Below are 15422 nucleotides of genomic sequence, written 5' to 3'. Positions count from 1 at the left end.
TATGTTATTTTCCTATCTGTGCGTTTAAAATCCCATGCTAATGCCCCTATATGACCATTTAAAAGGCGACGCTGTATCGTGGGATTCTTGCCAACTGTGTCCCCTTTAATAGAACACCTGGAACCAGGGACCACATTACACAGGTAAGAGGGACTAGGGGCTCAGTTTCCCATGTTAATTCCGTATTATTGCTTCTTGTGTATTATCCCGACCATACTCCGACTAATTATATGCAAATACTGAAACAATATTGCGTCACCAGGAATCCCGGGAATCTTACCAGGGATGTCGTGACGTAACAGGGCATGTAGTAGAAACGGGTCATATTGTAGAAATCCCATGTTGATTTCCTATGGGTGTTGTAGGAGGGCTTATGGTCCCACTACTATCATAATTCCATTTTTTAGAGTTTCGGTTGCTATTGAGCCAAATCGCTTCTTACTTACAGTTTGCTACCACGAACTGTTTGTAACGGATTTTCAATGCAAAGTGAGGTTACGCTCACTCCGTGATAAAGATTTAAACTTTTTTTTATGGAGGGGGGGGGGGTTAGGGGAGGGGTGAAGGTACCTAGGTTCGGTTAGGCTACGTATTTAACATATGCTATGTTTTACTACCCCCCCCCCACCCTAATGTGCAAATATATAGCCCAAATTTGTGTCTGAACTATTATATTTTCATCCTAAATTGTTTTATTTCATTAGCATTAACGAAACTTTACTTATCGTGTGTTTACTGGATTCTTAACAAGTATCATTTAATTCAGCTGAGGGGCTTCCTCTTGGAGAGTCGGGTCGGATTCCAAAAAAGTGCGAATTATGTGAAAAATGCACGGATTTTGTCGCACTGTTTTTACCCTCATAAAATGACTACTTACTTTTTTCCAGCCCCATTGCCCAATGAATCCAAGGCAGTACCCCATAATTACGACATTTATGACTACGTGAGCCATTGTGCACCAAAAACTGAGAGTAGAAACGTGACGAAGATTCTTCAGAAAAGCGCAAGGAATGAGAATAATACCCAATATCATCATGTACGAACGTTGATCAATTATACCTGAAATAAAGATCACTCACATAAAAAAAAACGGATTGCAAAATAAAACAATAATACAATAGCTTGACCAGGCATTCAAATGTTGACTCTTTAAAATCAATACGGATGTCTAGAGGTCTGATCAATGTTACACATATGAAGGCGTCTGTGTTCAAGGCTGCATGTAAAAGTAGACACATGGTGATCTTTTGAAGTATAAACTTTATGAAAATGTGCTTACTTCTTCAGTACGTGCAGCCAAAAAGCTCTATTTTTCGCGTCGCATTGATGAGTGTAAGGGGAATTTGCGAAAGGTTCGGACTGTAGTTAATGAAGCTCTTTCCCGCAAGAAACTCAAACAGCCCCCCCCCCATGTCATTACAGGAAAGCTGATGGATCTTTTGTGGACAAAAATTCTTCAGCAAGCGCCTTCAATTCGTATTTCACCACACTTCCTTCAGTTCCTTTCCCACCCTATAGCAGAGTAAGTAGTTTTCCCTTAGCAGAAAAATCATTTTTCCTTTCCCCATGCAGTGATATACCGAAATTTCTAACATCGTTTCTCAGCTTCCAAGTAGCCGTTCAGCTGATGGTTTTGGTTTGAGCTACAATGTTCTTAAAAAAAATTGGTCAGTTTTCTTTTAATCCCATCTCATATATACCTAACCTCTCTCTTTCTTCTGGAATTTTTCCTCATTTATTTAAAGTTACTAACGTCGTGCCTTTGCATAAAAAAGGTGATTCATTACTAATTTAAAACTATAGACTCATTTTTCTTCTTCTAGTCATCTCTTACGCTGTCGAAAAAGTCGTGTAATGTATATTTTTTTTATTTGTATTCAGTACTAATAAGACTGCAAGAAATTCTCTTATAACTAACCATCAGTATCGCTTTCGTCCCAGTTTTTCAACCTTGCATGCATTTTCAGATGCAACAGAGTTTGTGCGTGTTAACCTTGAAAAGGGCTTGTGTTTTTTGGGTCTGTTTCTTGACTTTTCAAAGGCATTTGATATGGTCGTTTACTCCGTTCTTTTGTCCAAATTATCTTTATTTGGAGTGCATGGAGTCCCACTTGAATGGCTTAGGTCTTACCTCTCAGCATGATCTCATTATGTTCCGGTTAATGGTACTTCTTCCTCTTCCTTGCCTATTTTGAAAGGTGTCCCACAGGGCTCTGTGCTTGGACCACTTTTGTTTCAATTTGTATTAATGATCTTGTTGATGGTCTTCATCCCCTTATACACCCTATTCTTTTTGCTGACGACAGTAACTTTTTCATTGCTGCAATGGACCTGCCATCTGCCACTTCCCTGGCTCAAGGTCTTCTTGAAAAAGTAAAAGATTGGTGCTGGTCAAATGGTATGACTCAACAGCCAAAAAAGTGCCATTGTACACTTCAGGACCCCTTATCGTATGAGAGACGTAAGGGAGCCAACCATCCTCACTTATGGGAATGATATTATACCGCAAGCTACTATAGTGAAATTTCTTGGTGTGTGTCTTGACTGATTTTTTTTTCTTTTAAACCCCATATAACTCATACCCGTTCCCTTGTCCTCCGCCAATCTTCAATGTTAGACAGGGTTAACTCATCTCTTCCCCCAGATGTTATGCTTTCTCTTTATTATCTTTTTATTTTTCCTTACCTTTCTTTTTGCTGTTCTGTCTGGGGTAGTACTAATAAATCTCTTCTCTGCTCACTTCAAAGAGCCCAAAATAGGGCAGTGAAGGCTACTTTTCTTCTACCGCGGTTTTACCCTTCCTCTGATCTTTATAATGATACTGGAATAGCTCCGCTGGATCGCATTGTGGGTAAAAGTTACCTTTATTTAGCGCATTCTGCTTTTCTAGGTACACTTCCACCGTCTCTGCAGCAGTTTTTCTTACGGTCAGGTAGGTACTCTTCTTTTTTACGTAGTTCTTCTCCCAGATTTATTTTACCCAAACGAACATCTACAGCAGCTCAGAGGTCTCCTTTTTTTCAATCAGTTCGACTTTGGAACTCCGTCCCTGCTGATGTACCTCTATCTCTTTCTGCAAAGGCAGTTTATCGTCGGGTCTTTCCAGTTAATAATTTTTTTCCCTTTTTTCGTTTTTTTTAATTCTATCCTAATTTATACGTCTCTCTTCTCTTCATTTAATATATTTTTAAGATTTTAAAATATTTTTCGATTCTATCCTAATTCTTAATGTCTTTTCTTCATTTAAATTTGTTTTTTTGTTTTTTTTAGTTATACGTTAAGTTTCCTTCTAAATCCCCTATTTCATAAATATCCTTGTCTTGTTCCAGTGTTTTTGTTTTTTTTTGTTTTTTTTTTGCATGTGCTTGTATATGTATGTGCTTTTTTTATGTGCTTTATAATAGTGTTTTATTTTTATTGTTGGCCCTCTATAAGCAAAGCTGCCTGGGCGTGTAAAAACCTTACGTTTTGTAATTGTTTTCTTTTACAATTAAGAAATTGATTGATTGATTGAATATCCTTAAAATTTTCCATATAGGCTACTTCCTGATGTTCTCTATTTTTTTTCTTTTTTCTTTTACTTATATATTAATAAGATAATTTCTTTAACCACATTGGCCTGACATCACATAAAGAAAGAAAAACGAGCAAAAAAGGGTGTTTTAAAGGCCTAATTAAAGTACAGATAATACACAAAAAAGCGAACACTTCTAGAGGACAAACGCCTCCCCTCTTTAGCGCGGAACGAAATATTGTATCCAAGGAAAGTGAAGAAGAAAAAAACAACAAAAAACAAACGCGCAAAATCACTGTGAAAAGACCCAAAAGACAAAAAACTTAAAAGATGAATAAAATTCAATAAAAGCCAAAAAATTAAAAGAATTAAAACCAAATACCTAACAACCATGAAAGCGAGTAATTCGCCCATATCCGCGATTTGCACAAAATCCAAATAATTATGAACTGCCATCGACGGCAGTTCGTTTCGCGCTGAAGAAGAGAGGCGTTTGTCCTCGCGAAATATTCGCTTTGTTGTGTTTTTTCAGTATTTTCATTTGGCCTGTAAAAACCCCATTTTTGCTCGTTTTTCTTTCTTTATGTTATCTATTTCTGTTTTATCATTTCCCTCTTGCCATCCAGAATATTACCCTAGCTCAAAATAAGTTTCCCAATTGTGCCCTTTTCGACCAATTCTCCATTCACTGAAGCGAAATTATGGGACAGAAATTTTACTCAGAATATTAAAAAGTTCCATGTAATATACCACAAATTAGGATGTAACTTACGCAGACCCAACGGCACAAGGGTCTCAAATTGTACAATTGGCACAATCTTCACATATAGTAGAACATAGGGGTGTGTTGTACTCTATTAAAACCATTGTGGTACAAAAAGTTTAAATCTCTATGACTCCAGCAACAAATTGCAAGCATCATGACACAGACACCAACAAAATACAAATTTTATGCATAAACGAGCTAAGTCCTAACATATGGCAAAAACCAGCTTATTCCAAGCTGTGAAATTTTGGGATTGCGGTACAAAACTAAAGTAAATCTCTGAACCAGTGCGAAAGCGAGAATATCAAAGCTGTAGAATATCTGAATTCAAAAATACCAAAGTCGTGACATGATATAAAGACAAGTCTATGTCCTGGTTCGATATACAAAATGAATCACGTCCAAACTACGGATTGATTCAGTGCAAAAAGTTTGACTCAGTGCAAAAACAAGAAAAGTCTCGATTAAGTCCAAAAATGAGCTAAATTATTACTCCCTAAAAAAGAATAAGACGTCCAGGGTATTACGTCTAAGATGGTTAAAAGACGAAGCCAGTCCTGGTTGTGCACGAAACAAACTAAGTCCTAGATGTGGAGTTTCGATAGCTGTCGGAAGAGTTAGCTAACAAGATAAACCTTGATTTGGTGCAAATCCAAGCCAAGTCCAAACTTGGTGTACTAAGTATTGACTTGGTATAAAAACAGTCCAAATCCAAGTTGCTAAAACCTGATTGCACAATACGAAAACTATCTCAGTCCTGACTCACGAGTCAGCGCATAAACGCACCAAGCCAGCTCGGGGACCATTATAAAGGCTGGCATGTTGTACCTCATTTGCAGGGATTCCACTTCTAGGGAGATTGCCCTATTTTAGGGAGAAATCCCTTCTTTTAGGGACACTTGATTTGAATCTAGGGATAAAGGGAAATATGGGGTAAAGTAAGGATTTTCAGGGAAATCTGGGGTAAAGTAAGGATTTTCAGGGAAATCTGGGGTAAATTAATGATTTTAAGAATTCCCTCAAGAAAAAATTCGACCAAAAATTTGTTCACAAGTTGGCTCAGTTACCAATGTTTAAAAATTGGGTAGATAAAAGAGTGTCAAAGAAAAATACTTGTGTACCCTACTGTAGGTTCTATTTGAAGTAAGAATATTAAGAGAAATCAGAATTAAACCAGAGGCAAAGGCAAAGGCAAAGGTTGGCCGTGGCAGCATTGAAAAACTTCTGACTGTAGGCAATAATTCCAAAGAAATTAAACAGCGCAAATGTATATTTTCGGCAGAACATAATCTGCCATTACGTCTTGCAGACAGCTTGATCCCTCTCCTAAGAAAGTTATTTCCAAAAGACCAGGCTCTAGAAGGGGTCACTCTGGATAAACAGAAAGCTACAAATATTCTGCGACATAATTTTTCTATGGTACTACACAACCAGTTAGTCGAGTTGCTCAAAACTGCTTTTTTCTCCGGGATAATTGATGAGACCACTGATTGTACTAATGATAAACAACTAGCTATCATTGTAGTGTTTTTTAGTGAGAAAGATCTAAACCTTCATATCGAAGTATTGGACATGGTTAAGTGTAGTGATGGGTCGGTTGAGGGTCTGACTAACTGGGCATCAAACAAGTCATTGAAAAAAAATGATTCCCTGGCAAAATATTTTTGGATTTTGTGCAGACACTACTATCGTCAGTTTGGAGCCAATAGATCTGCTTCAACACTAATGAAAGCCATAGTGCCACATATCATGAATGTGAAATGCTCATGCCATCTTATTCACTTATGTTTATCCTATGCATGCTTGTCACTTCCCAAGACACTAAAAGACTTGGCGCGAAATATCTATGCCCACTTTTCCAGAAGCGCTTCCAGATGAGATAAGTATGCTGAATTTCAGGAATTCTTTCAATGCATAGCTCTCATAATTCTTGCACCAGGACAGACCCACTGGTTGTCCCAGCATTTCAGGCCTGCATAAAGAGGTCTATTGATCGTCGGGTTGCTCTTACTCAGTATTTCATAGAAACCACGTTTGACGACCCAACTGCAATCAATGACCTTATCTTGTCAACATTACAAAGCAAGTTGACTAAGCCCTACCTTGAATTCATGGACTACTCTCTCAGCCTCTCTAACGAATTCAACACAGTTTTTAATATCTGAGCTTCCACTTCTTCACTCCCTAAAGGCAAGTGCCAGCAAACTTGTGAATGATGCTGCGTCTAACTTCAAGAAACTGGACCATATTCGCAGTGTTGGTTTGTTTACCGAACTGAATCCTTACCTTTCAAGTGAATACCTGCCTTTAGACCAAACATATAGGGGAATAGATGCAACCGATTCAATGCAAGAATTCGCAGATGCTCGAGAGCCAAGTTGTAATATTGATCTCTGTTACCAGTCTTAACCAAAACACTATATCGTCATAATCAAGCAGATCAAAGACCGTTTCAAGTTTGAAGACAAAATGTATGACATTTTGGCTTTGGTTGAACCAAAGAATGCAAGAAATTTGAAGCAAAACTCTCTAAGGTCACTATTTGCGAGATTTCTTGTTCTAAGAGAATAGTGGTGCCTCCAGAAAACAGATGCGGAATGGAGGTCAAAGGCAATGACTGATGTCACTGAGCTTCATTTGGGAAATGCCCAAGTTGAAGACCTGTCAGTTTAATTTTAGCAGTACTTGATTAAGATATTTAGTCTGAAGACTTGTAGTGGCAAAATCAAGTACCCGGAATTGCGAAAGTGCATATCACGGATCTTCTCTTTACCTTTTAGCAATGTACCAGCTGAGCGTTTGTTTAGTCACCTGAAATTAATCAAAACAGACATCCAAGATAGTGTCGAGAATTTCGCACTAGTCTCACTCATTCGAGTCAATTACTGGTTGAAAAACGAAGATAAAACTTCGTCCACAATCAGCATACCGAAAGCTGTCGCTGGCTTCAAGACGAAGGTAAACGCTACGTGCGATGAAGTGCTGGAGATAACACTTAATAAAACTTTTTTATGTGTTCTCGATTGTGTAAAAGATGTTATATGCATCATTATCTGAAGTAAAAAATAGCAATTTGAAGCTGCGCTATGTTTTTTTTGTGTAGATTGAATGGAAATGTAAGGAAAAATATCTCTTTTCTAGGGAGAAAGATAGGGAGAAATCAGACCCAATATAGGCAATTTTAGGGAAAATTGACAAAAAAGTAGGATAAATTGAGATCGAAAAGTGGAAGCACTGCTCGTTTGATCAAGAATCACGAATGAACTTCCTATCTGTATGGTTCAAAAACCAAGGTGGACCTTTGTAAAATTTGTATTCCTCGTATCATAGGCAGAGCAATAGCGCTGCCTAAGTCAAGAACGATGTTTGCAAAATGTATTATTATTGTTTTTGTTTTTTTTTCTTTTTCTTTTTCCATACCAGGACACTTTGTATCGAAGAAGTTGTCGTAGAAACTTTGAAAAGAGCTCATTCGATTGGAAATTGGAGTGGCTTGTGCCCTTTTTAATAGTTGAAAGTGATCGGAGAGCAACTAGCCCCTCCCCTCGTCCACGCCCATCATTCCCCCAAACACATCCAATCAAAATTTTGAGATAGCCATTTTGTTCAGCGTATTTGATTTCCAGACTGAAAATATTTTCTTGAGGAGGCCAATCCCCCAAAACCCTAAGGGCAAGGATATGAAGATATACCCTGGGGGCACATAAGAACGATGTTGCCACAATCTACTATTTATTATTTTTTCCTTTAGACCAGGGCACTTTTTACTGAAGAAGTTGTCGTAGAAACTTCAAAAAGGGCTCATTCAATTAGAAATTGGAGTGGCTTGTGCCCTTTTTAATAGTCGAAAGTGATTAGAAGGCAACTAACACCCCTTTCAAGCCCACCATATCCAAAAACACATCCAATCAATATTTTGAGATAACCATTTTGTTCAGCGTAGTTGATATCCAGATAGAAAATATGTTTTTGAGAAGGTCACTCCCCCACAACCCTCAGAGCAAGGGTTTTAAGTTATGGCCTGGGGGCATATAAGGTTTTTATAGAAGGTTTTGTCGTAGAAACTTAAAAAAAGGCTTATTCGATGGGAAATTGAAAGGGCTAGTGCCCTTTTAATGGTCGAAAGTGATTGGAGGGCAACTTAACCCCCTCTCATGCCCACCTTTTCCCCGAACACATCCAATCAAAATTTTGAGATAGCCATTTTATTCAGCGCAGTGTAAGTTCTGAAAATTAGGTCTTAGAGGATAATAACCCCGACAGCCCTCAGCGCAAGGGCTGTAAGTTCTTCCCCGGGGGCATATAAGGTTTTAATAGAACGCATTGTTGTAGAAACTTAAAAAAGGGCTCATTCGAATGAAAATTGAAATGGCTAGTGCCCTTTCTAATAGTCGAAAGTGATTGGAAGGCAACTAACACCCCTTCCACGCCCACCATTTCCCCCAACAGATCCAATCAAAATTTTGAGATATCCATTTTGTTCCACGCATTTAAAGTTCAGGAAATTATACCTTTCAGCAGGACACTCCCCCCACAGTCTTCAGGGCAAGGATTAGAAGTTATGCCCTGGGGGCATATAAGGTTTTTATTGAAATCTTTGTCGTAGAAACTTGAAAAAGGTCCATTCGATTGGAAATTCAAAGGTCTAGTGCCCTTTTTAGTATTCGAAAGTGATTTGAGGGCTACTGACCCTCCTCTCACGCCCGCCTTTTCCCCAAACACATCCAATCAAAATTTTTAGATAGCCATTTTATTCAATGTAGTTGAAAGTTTTGGGACTTGGGTCTATAAGGATCAAAACCCGTCCCCCAACAGCCATCTCGGCAAGGAATGTAAGTTATGCCCTGGGGGCATATAATGTTTTTATAGAACGCGCTGTCGTAGAAACTTCAGAAAGGGCTCAATCGATTGGAAATTGAAATGGCTAGTGCCCTTTTTATTAGTCGAAAGTGAGTGGAGGGCAACTAACACCCCTTCTACGCCCACCATTTCCCCAAACACATCCAACCAAAATTTTGAGATAGTCGTTTTATTGAACGTTGTGTTAAGTTCTGGAAGTTAGGTCTTTAAGGATGAAAACCCCTCCCCCCACAGCCCTCAGGGCAAGGGTTGTAAGTTATGCCCTGGAGGCATATAAGGTTTAATAGAACGCGTTGTTGATTGGATTGCATAATTCCTGGAAATCATTCCAAGGTATAATTTCCATAACAGGAAATTATACTTTTGAGCAGGAGACTCCCCCCCACAGTCATCAGGGCAAGGGTTAGTATAGTCCTTCTATTGAATTTGCGCAGACCTCCGTACCAAACAGGTTTTTCTGGTAGGTAAACAGGTCATTACACTCGGTCATTACACTCTTTGTCAACGGGTAATTAAAGAATGAGATGCTTGCATCAACAATACAAAGAATAAGCTCAGATACTTAATAGATTTGACGTTTACAAGAGACATTGCTATAAAGTATTCAATAGATTAATTGAAAAGTAACGATAGAATGACAGTGTGACTTTACCTAGCTTTACCTCGCCGATGTGATCTGTATAATACATAAGTAACGTTTGAAAAATATTGTCAATTTAAAAAGAAACGGCTGAAAAGTGTTTTGAAGGGGATGGGTTGCAGAGAGGGGTGACGTGCCCGAGGGTACAGATACTGTGGAGCCAGGGACACGGGGGGGGTCGTTTGGACCCGTGGGCATGTACCCGGTGCGTCAGGGGCACGAGGTGTACCCCTTTTTTCGAAAATCGGGCCCCCTGTTTTCAAAAACCCTTTTTCTTCTGAGGCTTGGAGCATTTGTGTCAACAAAACAAAGAATAAGCTCAGATACTTCATAGATTTGACGTTTACAAGAGACATTGCTAGAAAGTATTCAATAGCTTAATTGAAAAGTCACGATAGAATGACATTGTGACTTAACCTAGCTTTACCTCGCCGATGTGATCTGTATAATACATAAGTAAAGTTTGAAAAATATTGTCAATTTAAAAAGAAATGGCTGAAAAGTGTTTTGAGGGGGCTGGGTTGCATAGAGGAGTGACTTGCCCGAGGGGTTCAGTTAAAGGGGATTCAGTTGCACGGGGGGTATCGTTTATACACGGGTTCAGATTCAAGGGGATTCAGAGGCACGGGGGGTACCCCTTTTTTTCGAAAATCGGGCTCCCTGTTTTCAAAATCCCTTTTTCTTCTGAGGCTTGGAGCTTTTGTGTCAACAATAAAAAGAATAATCTCAGATACTTAATAGATTTGACGTTTACAAGAGACATTGCTAGAGATTATTCAATAGCTTAATTGAAAAGTAAAGATAGAATGACATTGTGACTTGACCTAGCTTTACCTCGCCGATGTGATCTGTATAATACATAAGTAACGTTTGAAAAATATTGTCAATTTAAAAATACTTGTATGAAACGTGTTTTGTGGGAGATGGGTTTCATAGAGAGGTGACTGGCACGAGGGTTCAGTTAAAGAGGATACAGGTGCACGGGGGGTTTCGGTTATACACGGGTTCAGTTACAAGGGGATTCAGTTGCACGGGGTGTATCCCTTTTTTCGAAAATCGGGCTCCCTGTTTTCAAAATCCCTTTTTCTTCTGAGGCTTGGAGCATTTGGTGGCTAGATATTAAACGTAATGAAATTTAGCACGGAGGTTCAGTTTTACAGTGTTTCAGTTATACAGGGGTTCAGTTACATGGGGGTTCCTTGTGTTAAAAAAGTAGTTTTTGTATATTTTAAAAGAACTTTACGGGGATTGAGAGACTCAGATGACTAATTCAGTGTGATTTTTCTTTACTTGATGGCCATTAAAAACGAAATTTTTGTGTTAAATAAGTAGTTTTTGTATCTTTTAAACGAGCTTTACGGGGATTGAGAGACTCAGTTGCATAATTAAGTGTGATTTTTCTTTACTTGTTGGTCATTAAAAACGAAATTATTGTGTTAAATAAGTAGTTTTTGTATCTTTTAAAAGATCTTTACGGGGATTGAGAGACTCAGTTGCATAATTCCGTGTGATTTTTCTTTACTTGATGGTCATTAAAAACGAAATTTTTTTGGTAAATAAGTAGTTTTTTTATCTTTTAAAAGAGCTTTAATGGGATTGAGAGAGTGAGTTGCATAATTCCGTGTGATTTTTCTTTACTTGATTGTCATTAAAAACGAAATTTTTTTGTTAAATAAGTAGTTTTTGTATCTTTTAAAAGAGCTGTCCGGGGATTGAGAGACTCAGTCGCCTAACTCCGTGTGATTTTTCTTTACTTGATTGTCATTAAAAACGAAATTTGTGTGTCAAATAAGGATTTTTTGTTTATTTTAAAAGATCTTTACGGTGATTGAGAGACTCAGTTGCCTAATTCCGTGTAATTTTTCATTACTTGTTGGTCATTAAAAACGAAATTTTTCTGTTAACTAAGTAGTTTTTGTATCTTTTAAAATAGCTATACGGGGATTGAGAGACTCTACTGCCTAATTCCTTGTGATTTTTCTTTACTTGTTGTTAATTAAAAAAGAAATTTTTGTGGTAAATAAGTAGTTTTTGTATCTTTTAAAAGAGCTTTACGGGGATGGAGAGACTCAGTTGCCTAATTCCGTGTGATTTTTTCTTTACTTGGTAGTCATTAAAAACGAATATTTTGTTTTAAATTAGTAGTTTTTGTATCTTTTAAAAGAGCTTTACGGGGATTGAGAGACTCAGTTGCCTAAGTCCGTGTGATTTTTCATTACTTGTTGGTCATTAAAAACGAAATTTTTGTGTTAAATAAGTAGTTTTTCTATCTTTTAAAAGATCTTTACGGGGATTGAGAGACTCAGTTGCCTAATTCCGTGTGATTTTTCTTTACTTGATGGTCATTAAAAACGAAATTTTTGTGTTAAATAAGTAGTTTTTGTATCTTTTAAAAGAGCTTTACGGGGATTGAGAGACTCAGTGGCCTAATTCCGTATGATTTTTCTTTAATTGGTGGTAATTAAAAAAGAAATTTTTGTTTTAACTAAGTAGTTTTTCTATCTTTTAAAAGAGCTTTACGGGGGTTGAGAGACTCAGTTGCCTAAGTCCGTGCGATTTTTCTTTACTTGCTGTTCATTAAAAATGAACTTTTTTTGTTAAATAAGTAGTTTTTGTATCTTTTAAAAGAGCTTTACGGGGATTGAGAGACTCAGTTGCCGGATTCCGTGTGATTTTTCTTCTTTTCAGTAAATACATTCGATATCCTAAAAGTGTTTAATTAAAAATTTTTTAAAACTTATAAATTTTTAAACTTTATTTATTTTTTTTCTTTTTGCAAAGAACTTAAAATGTCAAAATATGCTTACAGTTCTAACAAGTGATCTCTTTGATTGGTTGGAGACACGATGTGACTTTCACACTGGTATTCTATGATCGGTTATTGACACTACCTAATCTATTGCATGTATTAAATCAGTATTTTTTAAGCAATGGAACGATAAACACATAAGTAATATCTATAAAAAAAAAAGTGAAGATGGATCATTTTAATAAAGTGTGTTTACATAACAAGATTTTTGTAGCATTGAATGCTGACAAAGAGAAGTATTTAAACTTTGAAACAAGTACAGGTGGTAGCACTATTGGAAATGTATGCATGCATTGTCATGACAGTAAGGAATTAAATTTCTTTGGAATACCGAAAAAATTCAACTCTTATGTTTGTGGTTATGCGAGATTGAGATCTCCAGAGATGATTTCACTCAAATATAATGCCAAAATAAAAATAATCTTTGATGATAGAGGACAAATCATTTTTAATGTTGCAGGTAACACATTACATACTGATACATCAAATCTTCAACTTTCGGGTATTATCATTCAACTGAAGATCAATAAAAGAAAGTCATGCTCTTCTACTAATATCGTAAACCATATCTTGTCTACGTGCCGAAACTGCTACCTGTGTAAAAATAAGGTGATAATAGACAGTGAAATTGCCAGAAAAATAAAAAGGGTATTGTCAGAAAATATCACGATGGAATATAAAGATGAATAGATTAAAAACGAAGCACCAGCAAACGTTACTGCCATTGCTCAAACAGTCATTGAACCAAATAATACCAAAGACGAAAAGCATATTCAGCCTGTTGATGAGACACCATTAAAAATTGTCTATGACTCAAAATGGAATAATGATTATTCTAGTGATTACGAACTAAGATAAGACAATAGCTATAATATCAAGAGAGAACATGGTGAACTATTTTATGGAGCAGATTCAAAATGTCCAAAGTTAATCCTTGATATTAATAATGTATCATAATATGTTTTTGTATTAATATTCTACATAGCATTATTTCATTAAAAATATATTATGCATTACATTGTTATGTGTTCGTTATTTTTAGAGTAAGCTAGCATATCAAACGTTTAGAATGTCTAATAAAATGTCGGAGATGTAAGAAAAGGAATTTGCATACATCTATTGTCAGACACATGGGAACAAATTCTTTCTTGAATTCGCCTCCTGGATAAATAAAAGACATTTCATTCAAGAATTTATGACGAAACTCTAAGTAAGCAACAAACTATTTCTTGAAGTTACCTCAGGGATACAAAATGAAGAAATTTCATTTAAGAAATTATCAAAAATTGTAAGTAAGTAGCAAATTATTTCAAAAATATGTTAATACGTTTAAGCAATAAATATATTTAAACTTAACCCGTCTTTATTCTTTAGAATAGTTTTATTCATTTCATTAAATTATGAAGAAATTGTAAGTAAGTAACAATAGCTTTCTTGAATTCGCTTCCTGGACACAATACAGATATTTAATTCAAGAAATCATAATAAAATCACAAGTAAGTAATAAAGTCTATATTGTTTTCACCTATTGGATACACAATACTGAAATTTCATTCAAGAAATTATGATGGAATTGTAAATAGGTAACACACTCAAGTTACCTCATGGACACACATTACAGAAATTTCATTTAAGGAATTATCAAAAATTTTAAGTAAGTAGCAAATTCTCTTGGATACACAATATAGAAATTTCATTCAAGAAATTATGAAAATATTTGTATGTAAGTAACAAACTCTTTATTGATTTCACCTCCTGGATATACAGTACAGATACTTCATTCAAGAAATTATGAAAAAATCGCAAGTAAGTAACTTTTTTTTCTCTTTATAACAAACAATTTTAACTTAGTTAAATGATGTAGAAATTTAATTCAAGAAATTATTGAAAAAATTCTCAGTAAGTAACAATTTCTTTCTTGAAGTCAACTCTTGGATACGCAATACGGAAATTTCATTCAAGAAATTATGAAAAAAATTGTAACTAAGTACCAAATTCTTTCTTGAATTTACCTGTTGGACAAACAAAAAAGACATTTCGTTAAAAAAATTATGACAAAATTCTAAGTAATTAACAAACACTTTATTGTTTTCACTAGTTAGATATACGACTTATAAATTAAATTCAAGAAATTATGAAAAAATTCTCAATCTAAGTCGCAAATTCTTTATTTACTTCACCTGTTGGATAAACAAAAAAAAAACATGTAGTTCAATAAATTATGAGAAAAGTATAATTAATTAAAAAAATTTATTGTTTTCTATATTTATATATAAGACGTAGAAATTAAATTAAATAAATTATGAAAAATTCTAAGTCTAAGTAGCAAATTCCTTCTTGAATTCACCTGTTGGATAAACAGAAAAAAACAAAAAAGATATTTCGTTAAAGAAATTATCACAAAATTCTTAGTAAGTAACAAACTTTATTGTTTTCACGAGTTAGATATACGATGTAGAAATTAAATTCATGAAATTATTAAAAAATTCTCAGTAAGTAACCATTTATTTCTTGAAGTAAACTCTTGGATACACAATAAGGAAATTTCATTCAAGAAATTATGAAAATATTTGTATGTAAGTAACAAACTCTTTATTAGTTTCACCTCTTGGAGATACAGTACAGATACTTCATTCAAGAAATTTTGAAAAAATCGCAAGTAAGTAGCTTTTTTTTCTCTTTATCACAAACAATTTTATCTTAGCTCCTCGATATAGACATTTAATTCAAGAAATTATGAAAAAATTCTCAGTAAGTAACAATTTCTTTCTTGAAGTCAACTCATGGATACACACAATCAGGAAATTTCATTCAAGAAATTATAAAAAATATT

The 15422-nt window shown here is 35.6% G+C and overlaps 1 protein-coding gene across 1 annotated transcript in view; it reads right to left on the bottom strand.

The window, feature by feature from the left end:
- The window catches only part of LOC148946545 (vesicular inhibitory amino acid transporter-like), an 89974-nt gene that overhangs the window by 38644 nt on the left and 35908 nt on the right, over positions 1 to 15422 (bottom strand). The window contains exon 4 of the mRNA XM_089097434.1: positions 878 to 1059. Coding sequence (XP_088953560.1) covers positions 878 to 1059 — 182 coding nt within the window. The remainder of the gene's footprint in view (positions 1 to 877; positions 1060 to 15422) is intronic.

The sequence above is a fragment of the Artemia sp. Qi Xiang Cuo genome, chromosome 11 (assembly GCF_049724085.1).
Source record: "Artemia sp. Qi Xiang Cuo chromosome 11, ASM4972408v1, whole genome shotgun sequence".
NCBI classification, from domain to species: Eukaryota; Metazoa; Arthropoda; class Branchiopoda; order Anostraca; family Artemiidae; genus Artemia; species Artemia sp. Qi Xiang Cuo.
Note: the sequence above shows the minus strand (reverse complement) of the source record. Positions and strands in the feature narration are given on the sequence as shown.